General features: G+C 33.1%; 1 protein-coding gene across 1 annotated transcript in view; it reads left to right on the forward strand.

Moving 5' to 3' along the window:
• The window catches only part of LOC143238394 (diacylglycerol kinase zeta-like), a 196,345-nt gene that overhangs the window by 58,050 nt on the left and 110,728 nt on the right, over positions 1–27,567 (forward strand). Inside the window, exons 3-4 of the mRNA XM_076478560.1 lie at positions 729–807; positions 9,286–9,369. Of these exons, the coding sequence (XP_076334675.1) occupies positions 729–807; positions 9,286–9,369 (163 nt within the window). The remainder of the gene's footprint in view (positions 1–728; positions 808–9,285; positions 9,370–27,567) is intronic.

The following is a 27,567-nucleotide window of genomic DNA, read 5'->3' on the forward strand; positions in this document are numbered from 1 at the left end:
AAATTCAAAAACAAGCAATAATCCTGACTGTGGTAATAATTGAATTAGTAATAATTCAGGAAACTGAAATTTGTTTGTAGAAACTGGGCAATATAACATCAAATAACTAAATATGATTTAAAGTAAAATTGAGTTATATACCATTATGTATTTAACCCTGGTTTGTGATGTATTGCACCTATACTTAATTATGAATTGTTCTATATGAATGCCACTTAACACTACTCCAAAAACCTGAAAGGTATTCAAATACCAGTTTTTTAATATTATGTAATTAGAATCTTTCTCTTATTGTTTTAAGTACTAACACTTTGTCGTATTTCAATCATAATCTTACAAACGTAACAGATATATTAGAATGTTTACAGACACGTACACAGAACAAAAGTTATATGAAACCAAAACTGTCTAATCTATATACAAAACCATTAACAAGCCTTTCCTACTGTTATTTAAATTGTACTTAACTAATTAATTCTTTACTCTCATGTTAAAGTTTAATTGCAAGTGTTTATGGTTGTAACATAATATTTTATATCACGAATTATCATGCTGCTCAGTTTGTGGAGTACAGATAATAATGGCTTACGCTATTTTATTATCAAAGATTTAGCCCGTAAGGTTGTATGTCGTGTTTGAAAAATTTTAAAGTTTATAAAGTGTATGTTCTGATGAAATCACGTTTACGATGTCAACAGTCATATGCTCACCGTCTTTTTTAAACACAGAAAAACACTTGAAGAAGAAAGTCGGGATTCCACTGACGATGGAGACACCAGAACACTTCAGAGCACCCCAGACTGGAGCGTAAGTCACTCTTGGTCTTACAATATCAAGGGTCTAGCTGATGGCGTATATATGAAACATTTGGTTGAAGTGTTTCGTACAGTTTCTGGCTAATACTTAAATATATATTTGTAACGTTTATCGAAATAACAGAGTTTTGAATATTTCTAGGTGCATTTTGTTGATGTGTATATATAAATATAAATATATGCATTTATATTGGCACTTATGTGTAATGTTAAAATAATAAATTTAGAACGTTAAAAATAATACATTGATAAAATTAAAAATAATGTTAACTGGTTTATTTATGTTTTTTTTCAAAACTACAAATGCTTTGTTCAGTATTTAAACCGATAAATAAGATAAACCAAATTTAAGCAATAGTAAAGATAATGTACAATTAATGGATAAATTTGGAATTTATAAAATTGAATGTGAATGTGGAAGTTTCCATAATAGACAAACAAAATTTAATTTAAAATATCTTATAGCCTAACATAAACGTTGTATAAAAGATAAAAAAACAGAAAATTCGCCTACAGCAAAACATGTAAGTGAAACCCAACATAACATATTATGAGGAAAAAACGACTGTATTGGCTCAACCCAAAGGTGTTACAGCATCTAATACTCAAGAATCACTGGAAATAATGAAGTTTTGAAAAAAAATAAAAATTATGGAATAGAGATGAAAAACCGACGAGATCTTTAATGATATTTATGCACAAATGCAAAATTACAGACACATCACGTGATATTTAAAAAATATATAAAGTGTGAAATTCATCGGTCGTAACTTTACTATTGAAGATGATGCGTCACATATCGAAACAAGTAAAGCTAGTATTTGGAAATAATTTTGATTGTATATTGATTTTAACGTAAGATATTTATTATTTTAGCATCTTGTTAGTGTTTCCTTCGACTATATTGAAAAACAAGTGAAGAGTATAGGTTTCTTTGGTATTTCAGTAGTGGCCGAACGTGGCCTAGTGGTTGTTGTGCTGAACTGTGAATGCGAGAGTCCATTGCTCACGTCCCACTGCCAAAAAAAAAAAAAAATGCGCTTCGTACTTTGAGGACGTGAGTGCATTATAAGAGTGACGGTCACGTCCTGTAGTCCGAAAGTTGGAGTAGATGGTGTTGGTTAAAGTTGTCTTTCCTCTAGTCTATCAGTTCAAAATTCACTATAAAAAACAAAATACTACGCGAAAACTGTAAGATACAAAATGAGTAATGAAATACGTACCTAGGCTCAAAAGAAAACGTATGCAAACTATAGGCTCTCAGAAATAATTTTCACTTATTTCTGAAACTTTTTCGTCAGCTTGTTCAGAAATGTACATAATCTAGAGCATGTGTGACTTTCTCTGTGAGTTAGAAAAATAAGTAAATGTTAGATGGCATTGAAAAGTAAGGGTAGGGTAGACTGTAAAATATAAATACTATAATAGGTGACCCCAGGATGTGGGTTTGAATCCCCGTCATACCAAGCTTGGCTCGCCCATTTTGGCCCCCCCCCTCCAGTGGCACAGTAGTGTGTCTGTGGACTCACACTTCTATAAATCGGGTTTCGATAACCCATTATATAACTTTGTGCTTAGCTTCCAACCAATCAATCAACCTGCAGTTAAAAGTATTTGAGGTATGATGAATCAGTCACAAACATTTCAAAGAAATTATACACTGCAAAGTACACACCACTGTATAAACTAATGGTGAATTTGCCATGACAGTGTAAAAAATGCATTACAGCAGTCTATATAATTAAAGAGTAAGTATACATAAGTTACTAAAACGTATGTAAAATAAGTATAAGTCCGTTGGTATATGGTATTAAAAGAGGTGAAGTACATTTATTCTAACAAATACTAAACGCCATTCTCGATAGAGTATGAAACATGAGAACAGTCCTTTTCTACTGTGAAATACAGCATGTTGCTTTTCTTCATCGTATTTTTCATGTATAATTGTATGAAATGTTTATGTGAAACGTCCTGAATAAAGGACAAAGCACTGCAAAATTTTAGCCTAAAAGTATTAAACATCATTCAGAGTTGTACAGGATGTTAAAAATAACATGCTCTTATTTATAGGCGCTTTGTGCGTTTATTTTATTTTTACTTCTGTGATGAAGACATCTATAGAACTTAGTTTCAGAAAGTTTTCAGGATCTTGTTTTCAAAGTCAATTAGTACTTCAACGCTTCAGCGCTAGGCGGCCAAGTAGTTAGTGTGTGAGGCAACAGATAGAAAAATATAATGTTTGAGTCCGTAACTAAGCTTTACATTTTAAGATATGAGGCGATTCAAAGTGTAAACAATAGATGCTATTGACTGTTTGCTCTACCTTTTGGCAATAACTCTAAATCTTAATGACTGTCCTCGAACTTGGGATCCATGACTTGAGAATTTATCCCGTGTGTCATACGGGTTTAAAATACATATATATTAAATAATGAGGACGTTTCAAGGACGTCTCAAAATACACTTAAATAATTCAATATGATTCGTGCTTGTGTGCGTTTTGTTAGGACAATACAGAAAAAATTAAGACTGTAGTAGCGTTGTGAGATACCAGTTCAACTCTTAGAACGTATGATGTATTGTAAGTCCAACAATATTAAAAAAAACACTTGTATAAGGTAAACCGAAACATTTTGTGATAAGTTCATAAGAACAGCCTACTTGGGTACTGGAAATAATGCTGTGCCATTAAGAATGGCGTACTTTTATAAGCAAACGACAGAGTCCATTTATCAAGTTCATATCTTTGAATAGTCAAGAATAGTAGTATATCATTTGTACATTGTATCATCAGTTTCTGTAGCCTGAATTATATATATGGTGCATACGAAAACTAAGCCTAAAGCTCTAGCAAAACAAAGACACAGATATTAAATATCTGTGTTGTATGTTCTCTATGTTTATGGGCAAATAGTTTTGTTGAATGTTTTTGTTCTGTTTCTGCGGCAATACAGTTCTCTAACTAATAACTGAGGCAGTATCATTTCGCCACTCACTCACTTTGAGTCATCGTAAAAATATTTAATCATTCATTAGTTTATGTTTTAGTCGTTTTATTAAGGACTGTGAACTAAACATTTCTTTGTGACTTGTGCAGAACTGGGAGTAGTGTAATGGTTAAGCTGTTAATTAAAGGATTCATGGTTCGTTTCATGATATTTCAAAAATTCACTCTGAGCTTTGAGGCCGTCAATGTATCTTAACAGTGACATTTAGATCCTACTATTCAGCCAGAATAAGAGTAGCTCAAGAGTTGGCGGTAGGTGTTGTTGATTAGCTCACTTCCTTCTGGTCTTTTAGTTGAAAATTAGGGACGAGCTTATGTATCTTTGTGTGAAAAGTCTAACCAAGCCGATTGACGTGGTAGTGAGAGTAAAACACATATTTGTGTTTTATGTTTCATCAACTACATTAAGATACCTTCTTTAAAGTTTCTCTTATGTTAAAAAGTCCTGGACATTGACATAACTTTCTTGGTATCACGAACAAGTTGAGGAACTAGTTGTTCTCCACTGTTCTTTAACATGTATCTAGCGCACTGTAACCCGCATCCCAAAACGTTGGAGTCAACCCTTTGTTTTAAAAAAAAAAACTCTTGGGAGGTTTGATGGCAAATCTAAGATTCTATAATGAGTTTTACATAAATGTATATAAGTTAATAGTTTAAAAAACAACACAGTAATGCCATCAGCTAGGCACGAAGTAATATTAAACTAGAAGGGCATTTGTTCTGCAAACAAGAAAAAATATGTGTAATCTACTTCAACTTCCCTGTGGTCAGAAAGAGGAAATTTTAATTCTTATCATGCTTGCTAATGTTAATCGTTGGCTGGTAAACAGTGAAATTTATCTGAGTTTAAATTAATCACATTTGTAAACCTTCTATTCTGTTTGTTTGTTTTTATCTTATTTGAACATAGTAGTACTTAAGTAACCAAATTAAAACTTGCTTAATTATTCGATTGAAATACTTTCAACCGTAATACGTGTAAAGGTTGATAAGTGCTTAGTTATTCCGGTCTTGTTCATTTAAAAGCTATGCCTAATGAAACCTATTCATAAACATGTAACCTTTCGATATGCTTGTCATGTCACAGTGTAACGTTTAACAATTGTAAGGTAAAAACCAAGTAGGCATAATTTGGTAACATTTGTACACGCAATTAAACAAATAGTTACCAAATACCTACATGTACTGCACTACAGTGTAATTCATTTCCAACTGTCTAACAACATATTGTATCTTACTTTCCTACATAATATACCGAACAGAAAAACCAGCACTTTAAGAGAGTTCTCACAATTTTTGCCTTTTAATTTTATATTTTCCTTACCATTTCTTAACATTCTTGCATAGATTTAAATATCGTTTTTGTGTAAACTATAATAAAACAAAAACAAAGAGATTCATTTGTAAGAAACAAAACAAACTTAAGTCATCAGTAAGATTACTACTATCTGATGCATTCTGATGTTCCTTGGTCGTATTTAAATCGGTAGTGACTTTTATTTGATTGGTTTGAATTTTGCGCAAAGCTACACAAGGGCTATATGCGTTAGCCGTCCCTAATTTAGCAGTGTAAGACTAAAGGGAAGGCAGCTAGTCATCACCACCCATCGCCAACTCTTGGACAACTTACTCTTTTCCCAACGAATAGTGAGATTAACCGTCACATTTATAATACTTCTACGTCTGAAAGGGCAAGCATGTTTAGTGTGACGGGAATTCGAACTCGCGATCCCCAGAGCAGAAGTTGTTCATTACGCATCACTGACAAACTAGGAAAACTAACTTCGTTTTTACACACGGGTCTGGCATGGCCAGGTGGTTAAGGCACTCGACTCGTAATCTGAGGGTCGCGGGTTTCAGCTGTGGGAGCGTTATAAAGTGACGGTCCATCCCGTTATTCGTTGGTGAAAGAGTAGCCCAAGAGTTTACTGTGAGTGGTGATGACTAGCTGCCTTCCCTCTTGTCTTAAACTGCTAAAATAGGGACGGCGAGCGCAGATAGCCCTTGAGTAGCTTTGCGCGAAATTAAACAAACAAATAAAATGAACTAAAAATATGAAAAAGTTGTAGCTATGTTCTACCAATGTAACCATCCATTTGTTTGGTATACAGCATTCTATTATTTTATGTATTTCCATAATACATTGTCGTAAACTGTCGTGCAAAATTATATTGAAAATAGTGTGTGCTTTCATTATAGAAAAGCCACATCAGGACGGCTAGCGCAGATAGTCCTCGTGTAGCTTTGCGCGAAATTCCAAAACAAAAAAATATTTTTACACCTATCATTTTTTAAAACTACTCTCAAAATTTGACTGATTAACTCCTAAGTTAGTCTCCTTTCTTTCATTTAGACATTTTGTTGATAAACTACAATAGTTAGTCTCGTTTTAACGTGTTAATAAATTGCTAAAATTGATTTCTGCATTTGATGTAACTAATTGACCAATAACGTAGCCTGTGTTTTCCACGTAGAAAATACGTTACTGAGATTAGTTACACTACATGTGTTTTGGAAATCAGTTAATTAATCAATTTGATGAAAAAAAAACTGATAAATTGGTAAAATTAGTTGTTTCTTTTACGTCTAATTAGTAAAAATGTTAAAGGTGCAAGTTAGTAATTTTATTACTTATAATTGGCAAGTAATAAAGTTATTTTTTTTACACTCTTCACAAATTTGTAAAGTTAATCTTTCCATTACGTGTAGGTTGTACATCTTAATTTAATCTAACCATTACGTGTATCTTGTACATTTTAAGTTAATCTTTCAATTACGTGTAGCTTGTACATTTTCAAAGTTAATCTCTCCATTACGTGTAACTTGTACATTTCCAGAAATAAAAAAAGCTCTCCATTTCAAGTAGCTGAAAGCTATGTATGTTACGCCTAATCTCAGAATTCGATCATTAGCGAAACAAATGTCCATTTCCTTACTTGAACACGTCAAAATTATCAAAACCTGTAATGAAATGTTGTATTGGTGTTTGTTAAAATTGTTTTGATCAAATGGCAAAACGTAAAATATGAAATAACTGAGGAACGAAATAGGAAAAAAAATGAAACAGCTGTTTAGGTCGTTATATAAAACGATCTAAGCAAACTGCAGTTCAAAAACTACAGTGGCTCCAAACATCGAAATAAAATTTCATTTTGTTCTGGATAATTATGGCATGCTTAATCCGCAAAACGTATTAAAATGAATCTTGTTTGTCTGCTCTTATGTATTTAACGTACTTAATGAATGATATACTAGCATACAGATACAGTGTTGGCAAATTGATATCCATACTGAAATTATTGTCTCCTTGTAAGAGGGTATATAATAAAACCCTGGGTTATTTGCAGAAAAATAAATGATCTCTGAAAAAAAAATCTAGAGGCTTAGAACATTGATACTATGTCATATGAGGTCAGGTGATTAGTGTGCTTAACTTACAGCTTGATTGTCGCGAGTGCGAATTCCCATCTCACCAAACATACACGGCCTTCCAGCGTCATTCAATCTCACTATTCGTTGATTCATGTTGGTGGATGGTTATGACTAGCTAGGAATGGCCAGCGCAGATAGTCCTCATGTAATCTGAGTGAACTTCAAAACAAACAGAGAAAAACCTACATCATGTGAAATGTTCTCAGAACGAAGTTTAACAAGTTTAATTTCTGTGTTATACACACAGGGTGTCCCAAAAAAATGTGTACACACTTTGAATGATTATAAATACAATGTTTATCAAGATATATGTAGGTTTTATATTCCAAGTTTCAGAATACAAGTGTAGAATCTTTTGAGTTATCGCAGGTGTTCGAATTGATGACCGTTCTGATCCAGACACTGCTGATAACGAGAACAGATGAAATTGCAAACTTCACATCATTTCATTTGGTATTTGGGTACATTCTCTTTCAATTGCTGCTCATTGATTGTTTGAGGTTTTGCGCTAAAAAACCTTATATTTGGCGTATCCCCATAAGAAAAGTCCAGAACGTGGGGGAAATTCAGTGTTACCTCTTCGCCCAATCCATCTGTTCATCAAATTTTCGTCAATATAGGCCCTCACACACGATGGTAGTGAGGAGTTGCTCCATCTTGTTGGAAATAAAACACCTCATCTCCAAATTGTTCTCCAATGTGTGGCACTACAGATTCTTGCAGCAAGTTCAGATAAACGAGACCAGTGACTGTGTTTTCAAAAAATAATAGTCCAATTACACCCAACACTGATAATCCACACCACACTGTAACCCCTGGTAAGTTTACGTGGTGTTCAATCGTAACATGTGGGTTCTGAGGTGCAAAGTAGGTGCAATAGTAGAGAGTAACTGAGCCATTTAACCTAAATGTGGCCTCATCACTCCAGACAATCTTGTTTGGAAACTGTGCATCCTCTGCAGATTTTGCCGGGTGTCACTCACAAAATTCATCTCTCCGGTCAGGATCATCTTCATTGAGGGTGTGGACTAATGCCGGAATAAAACTTTTCCAATGAACGCGTTTCAACATGCGATGGACGTTCGATTTTGGGATTCCTGTCTCACGGGATATTTGCCGAACACATTTTCTTGGAGATTAGTGGAGACTTTCCAACAGCTCTGCTTCTCGTGTGGGACTGGTGGACGACCGCGGTCTTAAAGAACTACCTTTATGGACGTCTTGAACAGTTCTATTTGTTTCAAACTTACCCTGATGTGAGTAATGGTGAGTCACATTGGTGGATCTGTTTGAAACTCCCTTCTTTATGCTTCAGCTATGTACTCACACTTCCAGTAGCACTTTAAGATAAATGTTCTTTTCTCAAAGTTTACTCTTGCTTCTGCCATTACTTCAAATCAGTTGTACGTGTAAAAAAAGAATGTTTGAGTAAGTTATAATCATTCAAAGTGTGTATACATGTTTTGGGACACCCTGTATAAATAAAACTATTTCGATTAAGTGAAAACACCATGTCTGTTAAAAAAATGTATCTTTACACGTGTTGTCCTTAACGCCCATTCAATAAAGAATAAAACTTTTAATGGTCTTTCACCGTTGTGTAAACTGAATCATCTAGACACAATGTTTAAAACTTTATCAGACATCACTATGCTTTGTTTTTATCGTTTTGATAACAAGTGATTTAATATTTTAAATTATTTGTTTTAACTATTATAACCTTCTTTCAGCAAACAGCTAACAAAGGAAATCATCTATAGTCATCGACCAGTACTTCTAGTGACCTTGTTGTTTTAATTATTATTATTACTTTCATTCAGGAAGCAGTCAACACAGAAAATTATCAATGGTCATCGACCAGTACTTCTAGTGACCTTATTGTTTTAATTATTATTATTACTTTCATTCAGGAAGCAGTCAACACAGAAAATTATCAATGGTCATCGACCAGTACTTCTAGTGACCTTATTGTTTTAACAACAAGTTATTTAATTGTTAATGGTCCGTTTTTACTGTTATTACTTTTAGGAAGCAGCCAACACAGGAGATCACATATGGGTATCGACCAGTGCTTCTAGTGACCTGTGTTATGTAGGGGAGAACGACTGTTCCGTAAGTACTATTAGAAAAAAAAAACTGCGTTTTTTTGGTTGTTTTTTTTTACTTTCGTTGCAACATTACTAGTACAAGTATTAGAAGCGTATGAAAACTTATACATATTACTAAACTAGATGTACTTCCGCAGGGTCCTTGAAAGTATTCTGTTTCAAAAGTAAGTAAAACTAAAATTAAGAGTAACAAATATTTATATTTCTTGCTTTTAAAGTTCTTATATCATACTGTGTTCTACCCTACAAAGTGCATAATTCTTCTCGTGTTTCATGGCATGCGCACGTTTTAATCATGTTACAACAGTACAAATTTCAAAGTTAAGTGTTCCTTACGCGATGCCATTTTAGTGTTTACTGACCGGCTGACAGAAAACACGCTGTTATATAGTGGTACGAGTGATTAAAACTGGTGACCACACCAGACAGCCTTTCGAGGTAATTACATATTATCTCAGCTTCATGGGACTCCACGAACGTTTCTTTCAAAACACATATGCAAAGACTACCTATGACAACACCACAGAGAAATAACTTAGGACTTTACTTTGTGATGGTTACCTTATTTTGATGCTTGTTTGTGAAAGCGATCATTGAAAAGTTAGAAAATATATTCTACTTAAATTTGAGTTGAAATGGAATGTTACAGTTTGTTGAAAACGTTCACCAGCGGATCGAAACGTCATTTTAAAACATGCTCTAAAATAGGAGGACTCAACGGGTTTATACCACTAAAAATCAAATTTCACTACCCTCGGTAGGCAGAATACACATAAACGATTGTGTAGCTTTGTCGTTAAAAATAAACAAAATAAGTGAATGATATCTTTAAGGAAACCAAAAAAAAAAAAGTTTATTTCAAAATATTTTCTCTTTTGCACCTGTTTTCCATAATGTCAGTTATCTAATGAATAAAAGTTTTTCATGGTACTTCACCGAAACCTTCGAAAGATCTCTGTTTTTAACGTTCACATCTAATTGTCTGAATTTTGAGTCATTAAAGAGGCATTAACTAGCTCATCTTCTTTTGCATTTTCATAAAAGTTAAGAAAAAATAACCTTTGCATTCCAGACAAATATTAAAAAATATAAGTTGATTTAAACCAATTTTTCGCGTTTGCGGCCTCTTCAGGGCTAATAGACATTAAAATGTGGGCCCTGGCATGGACAAGTGGTTAAGGCGCTCGACTAGTTATCTGATGATCGCGGGTACGAATCCTCCGTCACACCAAACATGCTCGTTCTTTCAGCCGTCGGGGCGTTATAATTCGACGGTCAATCCCACTATTCGTTTGTAAAATAGTAGCCCAAGAATTGGTGGTGGGTGGTGATGACTAGTTGCCTTCCCTCTAGTCTTACACTGCTAAATTAGGGACGGCTACCGCAGATAGCCCTCGAGTAGCTTTGCACGAAATTCAAAAACAAACTCAAACTAATGCAAAACTGAACAGTTTCAGAATGCATTCAGTCTGTTCATATAGTAAATAACCAAACCATGATGTTGAAACATTTAAAAACATAACAGTAATCATTCACATCATTGAAAACGTTTTCCTGAATCAAGATAATGACAAAGAAACATTCACAAAATGTTTGTAATTCAATCACGAAAAATATTTTATGCTCGTTATTGGGAACTGAACACTTGTTAAAAAGAGAAGCATTATTAACATTAGATATCGTTCATAATTTTCAGTCCCCTGCTACGGTAAGTCTACGGATTTACAACGCCCAAATCAGGGTTTTCAATTCCCCTCAGTGAGCACAGCAGATGGCCCAATGTTGCTTCTCCATAATAAAAACACACACTATTTTCAATATAATTTTGCACGAGAGTTTACGACAATGTATTACGGAAATACATAAAATAATAGAATGCTGTATACCAGACAAATGGATGGTTACATTGGCAGGACATAGCTACAACTTTTTCATATTTTTAATTCATTTTGTTTGTTTGTTTGTTTGTTTAATTTCGCGCAAAGCAACACGAGGGCTATCTGCGCTCGCCGTCACTAATTTAGCAGTGTAAGAGTAGAGGAAAGGCAGCTAGTCATCACCATCCACCGCCAACTCTTGGGCTACTCTTTTACCAACGAATAGTGAGATTGACCGTAACATTATAACACCCCCACGGCTGAAAGGGCGAGCATGTTTGGTGTGACGGGTATTCGAACCCGCGACCCTAGGATTACGAGTCGAAAATCTTAACCCATCTGGCCATGCCGGGCCCTTTTAGTTCAGAAGTTTATAAATTAGTCCTAAGACAGTGGTTACTGCATGCGTACTGCGGCAAACTGATCGATTTTCAGTTGTTATTGGAATTGTTGAGAGGTAGATCTTGTAAGTACATTGGCGAACACCAAAATTATGATAGTCAGAAAAATGTGACTTGTCTTTGTATATTGCGACAAGCTGATTCATTTTCAGTTAATGATAAAGTTGTTAGAAGATTGTCCTTGTAAATACATTGGTAAGCATAGAAGTAATTAAGGATACTTTGTTGGTTGTATTATATTGTATGTGTTATGTTAGCAAGAAGGTTAGTTTTCATTTCCTACACGTGAAAGTGTCCGGTCTCTCGGGATTTTGTACTAACGAAAAGATGCACGCTGCAGAGGATTGAATCTCGAATTCTAGTGTTGCGAGCCATCACGTTTACCACTGAGCCAAACAAGGACGTCTCGTAGAAAAATGGCATCTTATCTTATATGTGCTAAATCTAAATTGTAGTGACGACCTGAAATCTGACAATATGTTACCGAGTGTAATAAGTTACTTAGAAAAATACGTCTCATGTCTATTTAACGTGATTACTTGATTCCATAACTACACAAGTATTGCTCTAATTACTACTTGTATTAACGTTCAGAAAGACGAAAAAAAACACTAGTATTGCTCCAATTACTACTTGTATTAACGTTCAGAAAGACGAAACAAACACAAGTATTGCTCCAATTACTACTTGTATTAACGTTCAGCAAAACGAAACAAACACAAGTATTGCTCTAATTACTACTTGTATTAACGTTCAGAAACACGAAACAAACACTAATATTTCTCCAATTACTACTTGTATTAACGTTCAGAAACACGAAACAAATACTAGTATTGCTCGAATCACTACTTGTATTAACGTTCAGCAAAACGAAACAAGCACAAGTATTGCTCCAATTACTACTTGTATTAACGTTCAGCAAAACGAAACAAACACAAGTATTGCTCTAATTACTACTTGTATTAACGTTCAGAAACACGAAACAAACACTAGTATTTTTCCAATTACTACTTGTATTAACGTTCAGAAACACGAAACAAACACTAGTATTGCTCCAGTTACTACTTGTATTAACGTTCAGCAAAACGAAACAAACACAAGTATTGCTCTAATTACTACTTGTATTAACGTTCAGAAACACGAAACAAACACTAGTATTTTTCCAATTACTACTTGTATTAACGTTCAGAAACACGAAACAAACACTAGTATTGCTCCAATTACTACTTGTATTAACGTTCAGCAAAACAGAAACAAACACAAGTATTGCTCTAATTACTACTTGTATTAACGTTCAGAAACACGAAACAAACACTAGTATTTCTCCAATTACTACTTGTATTAACGTTCAGAAACACGAAACAAATACTAGTATTGCTCGAATTACTACTTGTATTAACGTTCAGCAAAACGAAACAAGCACAAGTATTGCTCCAATTACTACTTGTATTAACGTTCAGAAACACGAAACAAACACTAGTATTTTTCCAATTACTACTTGTATTAACGTTCAGAAACACGAAACAAACACTAGTATTGCTCCAATTACTACTTGTATTAACGTTCAGCAAAACGAAACAAACACAAGTATTGCTCTAATTACTACTTGTATTAACGTTCAGAAACACGAAACAAACACTAGTATTTCTCCAATTACTACTTGTATTAACGTTCAGAAACACGAAACAAATACTAGTATTGCTCGAATTACTACTTGTATTAACGTTCAGCAAAACGAAACAAGCACAAGTATTGCTCCAATTACTACTTGTATTAACGTTCAGCAAAACGAAACAAACACAAGTATTGCTCTAATTACTACTTGTATTAACGTTCAGAAACACGAAACAAACACTAGTATTTTTCCAATTACTACTTGTATTAACGTTCAGAAACACGAAACAAACACTAGTATTGCTCCAATTACTACTTGTATTAACGTTCAGCAAAACGAAACAAACACAAGTATTGCTCTAATTACTACTTGTATTAACGTTCAGAAACACGAAACAAACACTAGTATTTCTCCAATTACTACTTGTATTAACGTTCAGAAACACGAAACAAATACTAGTATTGCTCGAATTACTACTTGTATTAACGTTCAGCAAAACGAAACAAGCACAAGTATTGCTCCAATTACTACTTGTATTAACGTTCAGCAAAACGAAACAAACACAAGTATTGCTCTAATTACTACTTGTATTAACGTTCAGAAACACGAAACAAACACTAGTATTTCTCCAATTACTACTTGTATTAACGTTCAGAAACACGAAACAAACACTAGTATTGCTCCAATTACTACTTGTATTAACGTTCAGCAAAACGAAACAAGCACAAGTATTGCTCCAATTACTACTTATATTAATGTTACGAAAGACGAAACAAACACTAGTATTGCTCCAATTACTACTTGTATTAACGTTCAGAAAGACGAAACAAACACTAGTATTGCTCGAATTACTACTTGTATTAACGTTCAGAAAGACGAAACAAACACTAGTATTGCTCTAATTACTACTTGTATTAACGTTCAGCAAAACGAAACAAACACAAGTATTGCTCTAATTACTACTTGTATTAACGTTCAGAAAGACGAAACAAACACTAGTATTGCTCTAATTACTACTTGTATTAACGTTCAGCAAAACAGAAACAAACACAAGTATTGCTCTAATTACTACTTGTATTAACGTTCAGAAACACGAAACAAACACTAGTATTTCTCCAATTACTACTTGTATTAACGTTCAGAAACACGAAACAAATACTAGTATTGCTCGAATTACTACTTGTATTAACGTTCAGCAAAACGAAACAAGCACAAGTAATGCTCTAATTACTACTTGTATTAACGTTCAGCAAAACAGAAACAAACACAAGTATTGCTCTAATTACTACTTGTATTAACGTTCAGAAACACGAAACAAACACTAGTATTTCTCCAAATACTACTTGTATTAACGTACAGAAACACGAAACAAACACTAGTATTGCTCCAATTACTACTTGTATTAACGTTCAGCAAAACGAAACAAGCACAAGTATTGCTCCAATTACTACTTATATTAATGTTACGAAAGACGAAACAAACACTAGTATTGCTCCAATTACTACTTGTATTAACGTTCAGAAAGACGAAACAAACACTAGTATTGCTCGAATTACTACTTGTATTAACGTTCAGAAAGACGAAACAAACACTAGTATTGCTCTAATTACTACTTGTATTAACGTTCAGCAAAACGAAACAAACACAAGTATTGCTCTAATTACTACTTGTATTAACGTTCAGAAAGACGAAACAAAACTAGTATTGCTCTAATTACTACTTGTATTAACGTTCAGCAAAACGAAACAAACACAAGTATTGCTCTAATTACTACTTGTATTAACGTTCAGAAACACGAAACAAACACAAGTATTGCTCTAATTACTACTTGTATTAACGTTCAGAAAGACGAAACAAACACTAGTATTGCTCCAATTACTACTTGTATTAACGTTCAGAAACACGAAACAAACACTAGTATTGCTCGAATTACTACTTGTATTAACGTTCAGAAAGACGAAACAAACACTAGTATTGCTCTAATTACTACTTGTATTAACGTTCAGCAAAACGAAACAAACACAAGTATTGCTCTAATTACTACTTGTATTAACGTTCAGAAACACGAAACAAACACTAGTATTGCTCTAATTACTACTTGTATTAACGTTCAGCAAAACGAAACAAACACAAGTATTGCTCTAATTACTACTTGTATTAACGTTCAGAAACACGAAACAAACACAAGTATTGCTCGAATTACTACTTGTATTAACGTTCAGAAAGACGAAACAAACACTAGTATTGCTCGAATTACTACTTGTATTAACGTTCAGCAAAACGAAACAAACACAAGTATTGCTCTAATTACTACTTGTATTAACGTTCAGAAAGACGAAACAAACACTAGTATTGCTCTAATTACTACTTGTATTAACGTTCAGCAAAACGAAACAAACACAAGTATTGCTCTAATTACTACTTGTATTAACGTTCAGAAACACGAAACAAACACAAGTATTGCTCTAATTACTACTTGTATTAACGTTCAGAAACACGAAACAAACACTAGTATTGCTCCAATTACTACTTGTATTAACGTTCAGCAAAACGAAACAAACACAAGTATTGCTCTAATTACTACTTGTATTAACGTTCAGAAACACGAAACAAACACTAGTATTTCTCCAATTACTACTTGTATTAACGTTCAGAAACACGAAACAAATACTAGTATTGCTCGAATTACTACTTGTATTAACGTTCAGCAAAACGAAACAAGCACAAGTATTGCTCTAATTACTACTTGTATTAACGTTCAGCAAAACGAAACAAACACAAGTATTGCTCTAATTACTACTTGTATTAACGTTCAGAAACACGAAACAAACACTAGTATTTCTCCAATTACTACTTGTATTAACGTACAGAAACACGAAACAAACACTAGTATTGCTCCAATTACTACTTGTATTAACGTTCAGCAAAACGAAACAAGCACAAGTATTGCTCCAATTACTACTTGTATTAACGTTCAGCAAAACGAAACAAACACAAGTATTGCTCTAATTACTACTTGTATTAACGTTCAGAAACACGAAACAAACACTAGTATTTCTCCAATTACTACTTGTATTAACGTACAGAAACACGAAACAAACACTAGTATTTCTCCAAATACTACTTGTATTAACGTACAGAAACACGAAACAAACACTAGTATTGCTCCAATTACTACTTGTATTAACGTTCAGCAAAACGAAACAAGCACAAGTATTGCTCCAATTACTACTTATATTAATGTTACGAAAGACGAAACAAACACTAGTATTGCTCCAATTACTACTTGTATTAACGTTCAGAAAGACGAAACAAACACTAGTATTGCTCGAATTACTACTTGTATTAACGTTCAGAAAGACGAAACAAACACTAGTATTGCTCTAATTACTACTTGTATTAACGTTCAGCAAAACGAAACAAACACAAGTATTGCTCTAATTACTACTTGTATTAACGTTCAGAAAGACGAAACAAAAACTAGTATTGCTCTAATTACTACTTGTATTAACGTTCAGCAAAACGAAACAAACACAAGTATTGCTCTAATTACTACTTGTATTAACGTTCAGAAACACGAAACAAACACAAGTATTGCTCTAATTACTACTTGTATTAACGTTCAGAAAGACGAAACAAACACTAGTATTGCTCCAATTACTACTTGTATTAACGTTCAGAAACACGAAACAAACACTAGTATTGCTCGAATTACTACTTGTATTAACGTTCAGAAAGACGAAACAAACACTAGTATTGCTCTAATTACTACTTGTATTAACGTTCAGCAAAACGAAACAAACACAAGTATTGCTCTAATTACTACTTGTATTAACGTTCAGAAACACGAAACAAACACTAGTATTGCTCTAATTACTACTTGTATTAACGTTCAGCAAAACGAAACAAACACAAGTATTGCTCTAATTACTACTTGTATTAACGTTCAGAAACACGAAACAAACACAAGTATTGCTCGAATTACTACTTGTATTAACGTTCAGAAAGACGAAACAAACACTAGTATTGCTCGAATTACTACTTGTATTAACGTTCAGCAAAACAGAAACAAACACAAGTATTGCTCTAATTACTACTTGTATTAACGTTCAGAAAGACGAAACAAACACTAGTATTGCTCTAATTACTACTTGTATTAACGTTCAGCAAAACGAAACAAACACAAGTATTGCTCTAATTACTACTTGTATTAACGTTCAGAAACACGAAACAAACACAAGTATTGCTCTAATTACTACTTGTATTAACGTTCAGAAACACGAAACAAACACTAGTATTGCTCCAATTACTACTTGTATTAACGTTCAGCAAAACGAAACAAACACAAGTATTGCTCTAATTACTACTTGTATTAACGTTCAGAAACACGAAACAAACACTAGTATTTCTCCAATTACTACTTGTATTAACGTTCAGAAACACGAAACAAATACTAGTATTGCTCGAATTACTACTTGTATTAACGTTCAGCAAAACGAAACAAGCACATGTATTGCTCTAATTACTACTTGTATTAACGTTCAGCAAAACGAAACAAACACAAGTATTGCTCTAATTACTACTTGTATTAACGTTCAGAAACACGAAACAAACACTAGTATTTCTCCAATTACTACTTGTATTAACGTTCAGAAACACGAAACAAACACTAGTATTGCTCCAATTACTACTTGTATTAACGTTCAGCAAAACGAAACAAGCACAAGTATTGCTCCAATTACTACTTGTATTAACGTTCAGCAAAACGAAACAAACACAAGTATTGCTCTAATTACTACTTGTATTAACGTTCAGAAACACGAAACAAACACTAGTATTTCTCCAATTACTACTTGTATTAACGTACAGAAACACGAAACAAACACTAGTATTGCTCCAATTACTACTTGTATTAACGTTCAGCAAAACGAAACAAGCACAAGTATTGCTCCAATTACTACTTATATTAATGTTACGAAAGACGAAACAAACACTAGTATTGCTCCAATTACTACTTGTATTAACGTTCAGAAAGACGAAACAAACACTAGTATTGCTCGAATTACTACTTGTATTAACGTTCAGAAAGACGAAACAAACACTAGTATTGCTCTAATTACTACTTGTATTAACGTTCAGCAAAACGAAACAAACACAAGTATTGCTCTAATTACTACTTGTATTAACGTTCAGAAACACGAAACAAATACTAGTATTGCTCGAATAACTACTTGTATTAACGTTCAGCAAAACGAAACAAGCACAAGTATTGCTCCAATTACTACTTGTATTAACGTTCAGCAAAACGAAACAAACACAAGTATTGCTCTAATTACTACTTGTATTAACGTTCAGAAACACGAAACAAACACTAGTATTTCTCCAATTACTACTTGTATTAACGTTCAGAAAGACGAAACAAACACTAGTATTGCTCTAATTACTACTTGTATTAACGTTCAGCAAAACGAAACAAACACAAGTATTGCTCTAATTACTACTTGTATTAACGTTCAGAAACACGAAACAAACACTAGTATTGCTCTAATTACTACTTGTATTAACGTTCAGCAAAACGAAACAAACACAAGTATTGCTCTAATTACTACTTGTATTAACGTTCAGAAACACGAAACAAACACAAGTATTGCTCGAATTACTACTTGTATTAACGTTCAGAAAGACGAAACAAACACTAGTATTGCTCGAATTACTACTTGTATTAACGTTCAGCAAAACGAAACAAACACAAGTATTGCTCTAATTACTACTTGTATTAACGTTCAGAAAGACGAAACAAACACTAGTATTGCTCTAATTACTACTTGTATTAACGTTCAGCAAAACGAAACAAACACAAGTATTGCTCTAATTACTACTTGTATTAACGTTCAGAAACACGAAACAAACACAAGTATTGCTCTAATTACTACTTGTATTAACGTTCGGAAACACGAAACAAATACTAGTATTGCTCGAATTACTACTTGTATTAACGTTCAGCAAAACGAAACAAGCACAAGTATTGCTCCAATTACTACTTGTATTAACGTTCAGCAAAACGAAACAAACACAAGTATTGCTCTAATTACTACTTGTATTAACGTTCAGAAACACGAAATAAACACTAGTATTTTTCCAATTACTACTTGTATTAACGTTCAGAAACACGAAACAAACACTAGTATTGCTCCAATTACTACTTGTATTAACGTTCAGCAAAACGAAACAAACACAAGTATTGCTCTAATTACTACTTGTATTAACGTTCAGAAACACGAAACAAACACTAGTATTTCTCCAATTACTACTTGTATTAACGTTCAGAAACACGAAACAAACACTAGTATTTCTCCAATTACTACTTGTATTAACGTACAGAAACACGAAACAAACACTAGTATTGCTCCAATTACTACTTGTATTAACGTTCAGCAAAACGAAACAAGCACAAGTATTGCTCCAATTACTACTTATATTAATGTTACGAAAGACGAAACAAACACTAGTATTGCTCCAATTACTACTTGTATTAACGTTCAGAAAGACGAAACAAACACTAGTATTGCTCGAATTACTACTTGTATTAACGTTCAGAAGGACGAAACAAACACTAGTATTGCTCTAATTACTACTTGTATTAACGTTCAGCAAAACGAAACAAACACAAGTATTGCTCTAATTACTACTTGTATTAACGTTCAGAAAGACGAAACAAACACTAGTATTGCTCTAATTACTACTTGTATTAACGTTCAGCAAAACGAAACAAACACAAGTATTGCTCTAATTACTACTTGTATTAACGTTCAGAAACACGAAACAAACACTAGTATTTCTCCAATTACTACTTGTATTAACGTTCAGAAACACGAAACAAATACTAGTATTGCTCGAATTACTACTTGTATTAACGTTCAGCAAAACGAAACAAGCACAAGTATTGCTCTAATTACTACTTGTATTAACGTTCAGCAAAACGAAACAAACACAAGTATTGCTCTAATTACTACTTGTATTAACGTTCAGAAACACGAAACAAACACTAGTATTTCTCCAAATACTACTTGTATTAACGTACAGAAACACGAAACAAACACTAGTATTGCTCCAATTACTACTTGTATTAACGTTCAGCAAAACGAAACAAGCACAAGTATTGCTCCAATTACTACTTATATTAATGTTACGAAAGACGAAACAAACACTAGTATTGCTCCAATTACTACTTGTATTAACGTTCAGAAAGACGAAACAAACACTAGTATTGCTCGAATTACTACTTGTATTAACGTTCAGAAAGACGAAACAAACACTAGTATTGCTCTAATTACTACTTGTATTAACGTTCAGCAAAACGAAACAAACACAAGTATTGCTCTAATTACTACTTGTATTAACGTTCAGAAAGACGAAACAAAAACTAGTATTGCTCTAATTACTACTTGTATTAACGTTCAGCAAAACGAAACAAACACAAGTATTGCTCTAATTACTACTTGTATTAACGTTCAGAAACACGAAACAAACACAAGTATTGCTCTAATTACTACTTGTATTAACGTTCAGAAAGACGAAACAAACACTAGTATTGCTCCAATTACTACTTGTATTAACGTTCAGAAACACGAAACAAACACTAGTATTGCTCGAATTACTACTTGTATTAACGTTCAGAAAGACGAAACAAACACTAGTATTGCTCTAATTACTACTTGTATTAACGTTCAGCAAAACGAAACAAACACAAGTATTGCTCTAATTACTACTTGTATTAACGTTCAGAAACACGAAACAAACACTAGTATTGCTCTAATTACTACTTGTATTAACGTTCAGCAAAACGAAACAAACACAAGTATTGCTCTAATTACTACTTGTATTAACGTTCAGAAACACGAAACAAACACAAGTATTGCTCGAATTACTACTTGTATTAACGTTCAGAAAGACGAAACAAACACTAGTATTGCTCGAATTACTACTTGTATTAACGTTCAGCAAAACGAAACAAACACAAGTATTGCTCTAATTACTACTTGTATTAACGTTCAGAAAGACGAAACAAACACTAGTATTGCTCTAATTACTACTTGTATTAACGTTCAGCAAAACGAAACAAACACAAGTATTGCTCTAATTACTACTTGTATTAACGTTCAGAAACACGAAACAAACACAAGTATTGCTCTAATTACTACTTGTATTAACGTTCAGAAACACGAAACAAACACTAGTATTGCTCCAATTACTACTTGTATTAACGTTCAGCAAAACGAAACAAACACAAGTATTGCTCTAATTACTACTTGTATTAACGTTCAGAAACACGAAACAAACACTAGTATTTCTCCAATTACTACTTGTATTAACGTTCAGAAACACGAAACAAATACTAGTATTGCTCGAATTACTACTTGTATTAACGTTCAGCAAAACAGAAACAAGCACAAGTATTGCTCTAATTACTACTTGTATTAACGTTCAGCAAAACGAAACAAACACAAGTATTGCTCTAATTACTACTTGTATTAACGTTCAGAAACACGAAACAAACACTAGTATTTCTCCAATTACTACTTGTATTAACGTACAGAAACACGAAACAAACACTAGTATTGCTCCAATTACTACTTGTATTAACGTTCAGCAAAACGAAACAAGCACAAGTATTGCTCAATTACTACTTATATTAATGTTACGAAAGACGAAACAAACACTAGTATTGCTCCAATTACTACTTGTATTAACGTTCAGAAAGACGAAACAAACACTAGTATTGCTCGAATTACTACTTGTATTAACGTTCAGAAAGACGAAACAAACACTAGTATTGCTCTAATTACTACTTGTATTAACGTTCAGCAAAACGAAACAAACACAAGTATTGCTCTAATTACTACTTGTATTAACGTTCAGAAAGACGAAACAAAAACTAGTATTGCTCTAATTACTACTTGTATTAACGTTCAGCAAAACGAAACAAACACAAGTATTGCTCTAATTACTACTTGTATTAACGTTCAGAAACACGAAACAAACACAAGTATTGCTCTAATTACTACTTGTATTAACGTTCAGAAAGACGAAACAAACACTAGTATTGCTCCAATTACTACTTGTATTAACGTTCAGAAACACGAAACAAACACTAGTATTGCTCGAATTACTACTTGTATTAACGTTCAGAAAGACGAAACAAACACTAGTATTGCTCTAATTACTACTTGTATTAACGTTCAGCAAAACGAAACAAACACAAGTATTGCTCTAATTACTACTTGTATTAACGTTCAGAAACACGAAACAAACACTAGTATTGCTCTAATTACTACTTGTATTAACGTTCAGCAAAACGAAACAAACACAAGTATTGCTCTAATTACTACTTGTATTAACGTTCAGAAACACGAAACAAACACAAGTATTGCTCGAATTACTACTTGTATTAACGTTCAGAAAGACGAAACAAACACTAGTATTGCTCGAATTACTACTTGTATTAACGTTCAGCAAAACGAAACAAACACAAGTATTGCTCTAATTACTACTTGTATTAACGTTCAGAAACACGAAACAAACACTAGTATTTCTCCAAATACTACTTGTATTAACGTACAGAAACACGAAACAAACACTAGTATTGCTCCAATTACTACTTGTATTAACGTTCAGCAAAACGAAACAAGCACAAGTATTGCTCCAATTACTACTTATATTAATGTTACGAAAGACGAAACAAACACTAGTATTGCTCCAATTACTACTTGTATTAACGTTCAGAAAGACGAAACAAACACTAGTATTGCTCGAATTACTACTTGTATTAACGTTCAGAAAGACGAAACAAACACTAGTATTGCTCTAATTACTACTTGTATTAACGTTCAGCAAAACGAAACAAACACAAGTATTGCTCTAATTACTACTTGTATTAACGTTCAGAAAGACGAAACAAAAACTAGTATTGCTCTAATTACTACTTGTATTAACGTTCAGCAAAACGAAACAAACACAAGTATTGCTCTAATTACTACTTGTATTAACGTTCAGAAACACGAAACAAACACAAGTATTGCTCTAATTACTACTTGTATTAACGTTCAGAAAGACGAAACAAACACTAGTATTGCTCCAATTACTACTTGTATTAACGTTCAGAAACACGAAACAAACACTAGTATTGCTCGAATTACTACTTGTATTAACGTTCAGAAAGACGAAACAAACACTAGTATTGCTCTAATTACTACTTGTATTAACGTTCAGCAAAACGAAACAAACACAAGTATTGCTCTAATTACTACTTGTATTAACGTTCAGAAACACGAAACAAACACTAGTATTGCTCTAATTACTACTTGTATTAACGTTCAGCAAAACGAAACAAACACAAGTATTGCTCTAATTACTACTTGTATTAACGTTCAGAAACACGAAACAAACACAAGTATTGCTCGAATTACTACTTGTATTAACGTTCAGAAAGACGAAACAAACACTAGTATTGCTCGAATTACTACTTGTATTAACGTTCAGCAAAACGAAACAAACACAAGTATTGCTCTAATTACTACTTGTATTAACGTTCAGAAAGACGAAACAAACACTAGTATTGCTCTAATTACTACTTGTATTAACGTTCAGCAAAACGAAACAAAACACAAGTATTGCTCTAATTACTACTTGTATTAACGTTCAGAAACACGAAACAAACACAAGTATTGCTCTAATTACTACTTGTATTAACGTTCAGAAACACGAAACAAACACTAGTATTGCTCCAATTACTACTTGTATTAACGTTCAGCAAAACGAAACAAACACAAGTATTGCTCTAATTACTACTTGTATTAACGTTCAGAAACACGAAACAAACACTAGTATTTCTCCAATTACTACTTGTATTAACGTTCAGAAACACGAAACAAATGCTAGTATTGCTCGAATTACTACTTGTATTAACGTTCAGCAAAACGAAACAAGCACAAGTATTGCTCTAATTACTACTTGTATTAACGTTCAGCAAAACGAAACAAACACAAGTATTGCTCTAATTACTACTTGTATTAACGTTCAGAAACACGAAACAAACACTAGTATTTCTCCAATTACTACTTGTATTAACGTACAGAAACACGAAACAAACACTAGTATTGCTCCAATTACTACTTGTATTAACGTTCAGCAAAACGAAACAAGCACAAGTATTGCTCCAATTACTACTTATATTAATGTTACGAAAGACGAAACAAACACTAGTATTGCTCCAATTACTACTTGTATTAACGTTCAGAAAGACGAAACAAACACTAGTATTGCTCGAATTACTACTTGTATTAACGTTCAGAAAGACGAAACAAACACTAGTATTGCTCTAATTACTACTTGTATTAACGTTCAGCAAAACGAAACAAACACAAGTATTGCTCTAATTACTACTTGTATTAACGTTCAGAAAGACGAAACAAAAACTAGTATTGCTCTAATTACTACTTGTATTAACGTTCAGCAAAACGAAACAAACACAAGTATTGCTCTAATTACTACTTGTATTAACGTTCAGAAACACGAAACAAACACAAGTATTGCTCTAATTACTACTTGTATTAACGTTCAGAAAGACGAAACAAACACTAGTATTGCTCCAATTACTACTTGTATTAACGTTCAGAAACACGAAACAAACACTAGTATTGCTCGAATTACTACTTGTATTAACGTTCAGAAAGACGAAACAAACACTAGTATTGCTCTAATTACTACTTGTATTAACGTTCAGCAAAACGAAACAAACACAAGTATTGCTCTAATTACTACTTGTATTAACGTTCAGAAACACGAAACAAACACTAGTATTGCTCTAATTACTACTTGTATTAACGTTCAGCAAAACGAAACAAACACAAGTATTGCTCTAATTACTACTTGTATTAACGTTCAGAAACACGAAACAAACACAAGTATTGCTCGAATTACTACTTGTATTAACGTTCAGAAAGACGAAACAAACACTAGTATTGCTCGAATTACTACTTGTATTAACGTTCAGCAAAACGAAACAAACACAAGTATTGCTCTAATTACTACTTGTATTAACGTTCAGAAAGACGAAACAAACACTAGTATTGCTCTAATTACTACTTGTATTAACGTTCAGCAAAACGAAACAAACACAAGTATTGCTCTAATTACTACTTGTATTAACGTTCAGAAACACGAAACAAACACAAGTATTGCTCTAATTACTACTTGTATTAACGTTCAGAAACACGAAACAAACACTAGTATTGCTCCAATTACTACTTGTATTAACGTTCAGCAAAACGAAACAAACACAAGTATTGCTCTAATTACTACTTGTATTAACGTTCAGAAACACGAAACAAACACTAGTATTTCTCCAATTACTACTTGTATTAACGTTCAGAAACACGAAACAAATACTAGTATTGCTCGAATTACTACTTGTATTAACGTTCAGCAAAACGAAACAAGCACAAGTATTGCTCTAATTACTACTTGTATTAACGTTCAGCAAAACGAAACAAACACAAGTATTGCTCTAATTACTACTTGTATTAACGTTCAGAAACACGAAACAAACACTAGTATTTCTCCAATTACTACTTGTATTAACGTACAGAAACACGAAACAAACACTAGTATTGCTCCAATTACTACTTGTATTAACGTTCAGCAAAACGAAACAAGCACAAGTATTGCTCCAATTACTACTTATATTAATGTTACGAAAGACGAAACAAACACTAGTATTGCTCCAATTACTACTTGTATTAACGTTCAGAAAGACGAAACAAACACTAGTATTGCTCGAATTACTACTTGTATTAACGTTCAGAAAGACGAAACAAACACTAGTATTGCTCTAATTACTACTTGTATTAACGTTCAGCAAAACGAAACAAACACAAGTATTGCTCTAATTACTACTTGTATTAACGTTCAGAAAGACGAAACAAAAACTAGTATTGCTCTAATTACTACTTGTATTAACGTTCAGCAAAACGAAACAAACACAAGTATTGCTCTAATTACTACTTGTATTAACGTTCAGAAACACGAAACAAACACAAGTATTGCTCTAATTACTACTTGTATTAACGTTCAGAAAGACGAAACAAACACTAGTATTGCTCCAATTACTACTTGTATTAACGTTCAGAAACACGAAACAAACACTAGTATTGCTCGAATTACTACTTGTATTAACGTTCAGAAAGACGAAACAAACACTAGTATTGCTCTAATTACTACTTGTATTAACGTTCAGCAAAACAGAAACAAACACAAGTATTGCTCTAATTACTACTTGTATTAACGTTCAGAAACACGAAACAAACACTAGTATTGCTCTAATTACTACTTGTATTAACGTTCAGCAAAACGAAACAAACACAAGTATTGCTCTAATTACTACTTGTATTAACGTTCAGAAACACGAAACAAACACAAGTATTGCTCGAATTACTACTTGTATTAACGTTCAGAAAGACGAAACAAACACTAGTATTGCTCGAATTACTACTTGTATTAACGTTCAGCAAAACGAAACAAACACAAGTATTGCTCTAATTACTACTTGTATTAACGTTCAGAAACACGAAACAAACACTAGTATTTCTCCAAATACTACTTGTATTAACGTACAGAAACACAGAAACAAACACTAGTATTGCTCCAATTACTACTTGTATTAACGTTCAGCAAAACGAAACAAGCACAAGTATTGCTCCAATTACTACTTATATTAATGTTACGAAAGACGAAACAAACACTAGTATTGCTCCAATTACTACTTGTATTAACGTTCAGAAAGACGAAACAAACACTAGTATTGCTCGAATTACTACTTGTATTAACGTTCAGAAAGACGAAACAAACACTAGTATTGCTCTAATTACTACTTGTATTAACGTTCAGCAAAACGAAACAAACACAAGTATTGCTCTAATTACTACTTGTATTAACGTTCAGAAAGACGAAACAAAACTAGTATTGCTCTAATTACTACTTGTATTAACGTTCAGCAAAACGAAACAAACACAAGTATTGCTCTAATTACTACTTGTATTAACGTTCAGAAACACGAAACAAACACAAGTATTGCTCTAATTACTACTTGTATTAACGTTCAGAAAGACGAAACAAACACTAGTATTGCTCCAATTACTACTTGTATTAACGTTCAGAAACACGAAACAAACACTAGTATTGCTCGAATTACTACTTGTATTAACGTTCAGAAAGACGAAACAAACACTAGTATTGCTCTAATTACTACTTGT

Source organism: Tachypleus tridentatus, chromosome 13 (assembly GCF_004210375.1).
Source record: "Tachypleus tridentatus isolate NWPU-2018 chromosome 13, ASM421037v1, whole genome shotgun sequence".
Lineage (NCBI taxonomy): Eukaryota > Metazoa > Arthropoda > Merostomata > Xiphosura > Limulidae > Tachypleus > Tachypleus tridentatus.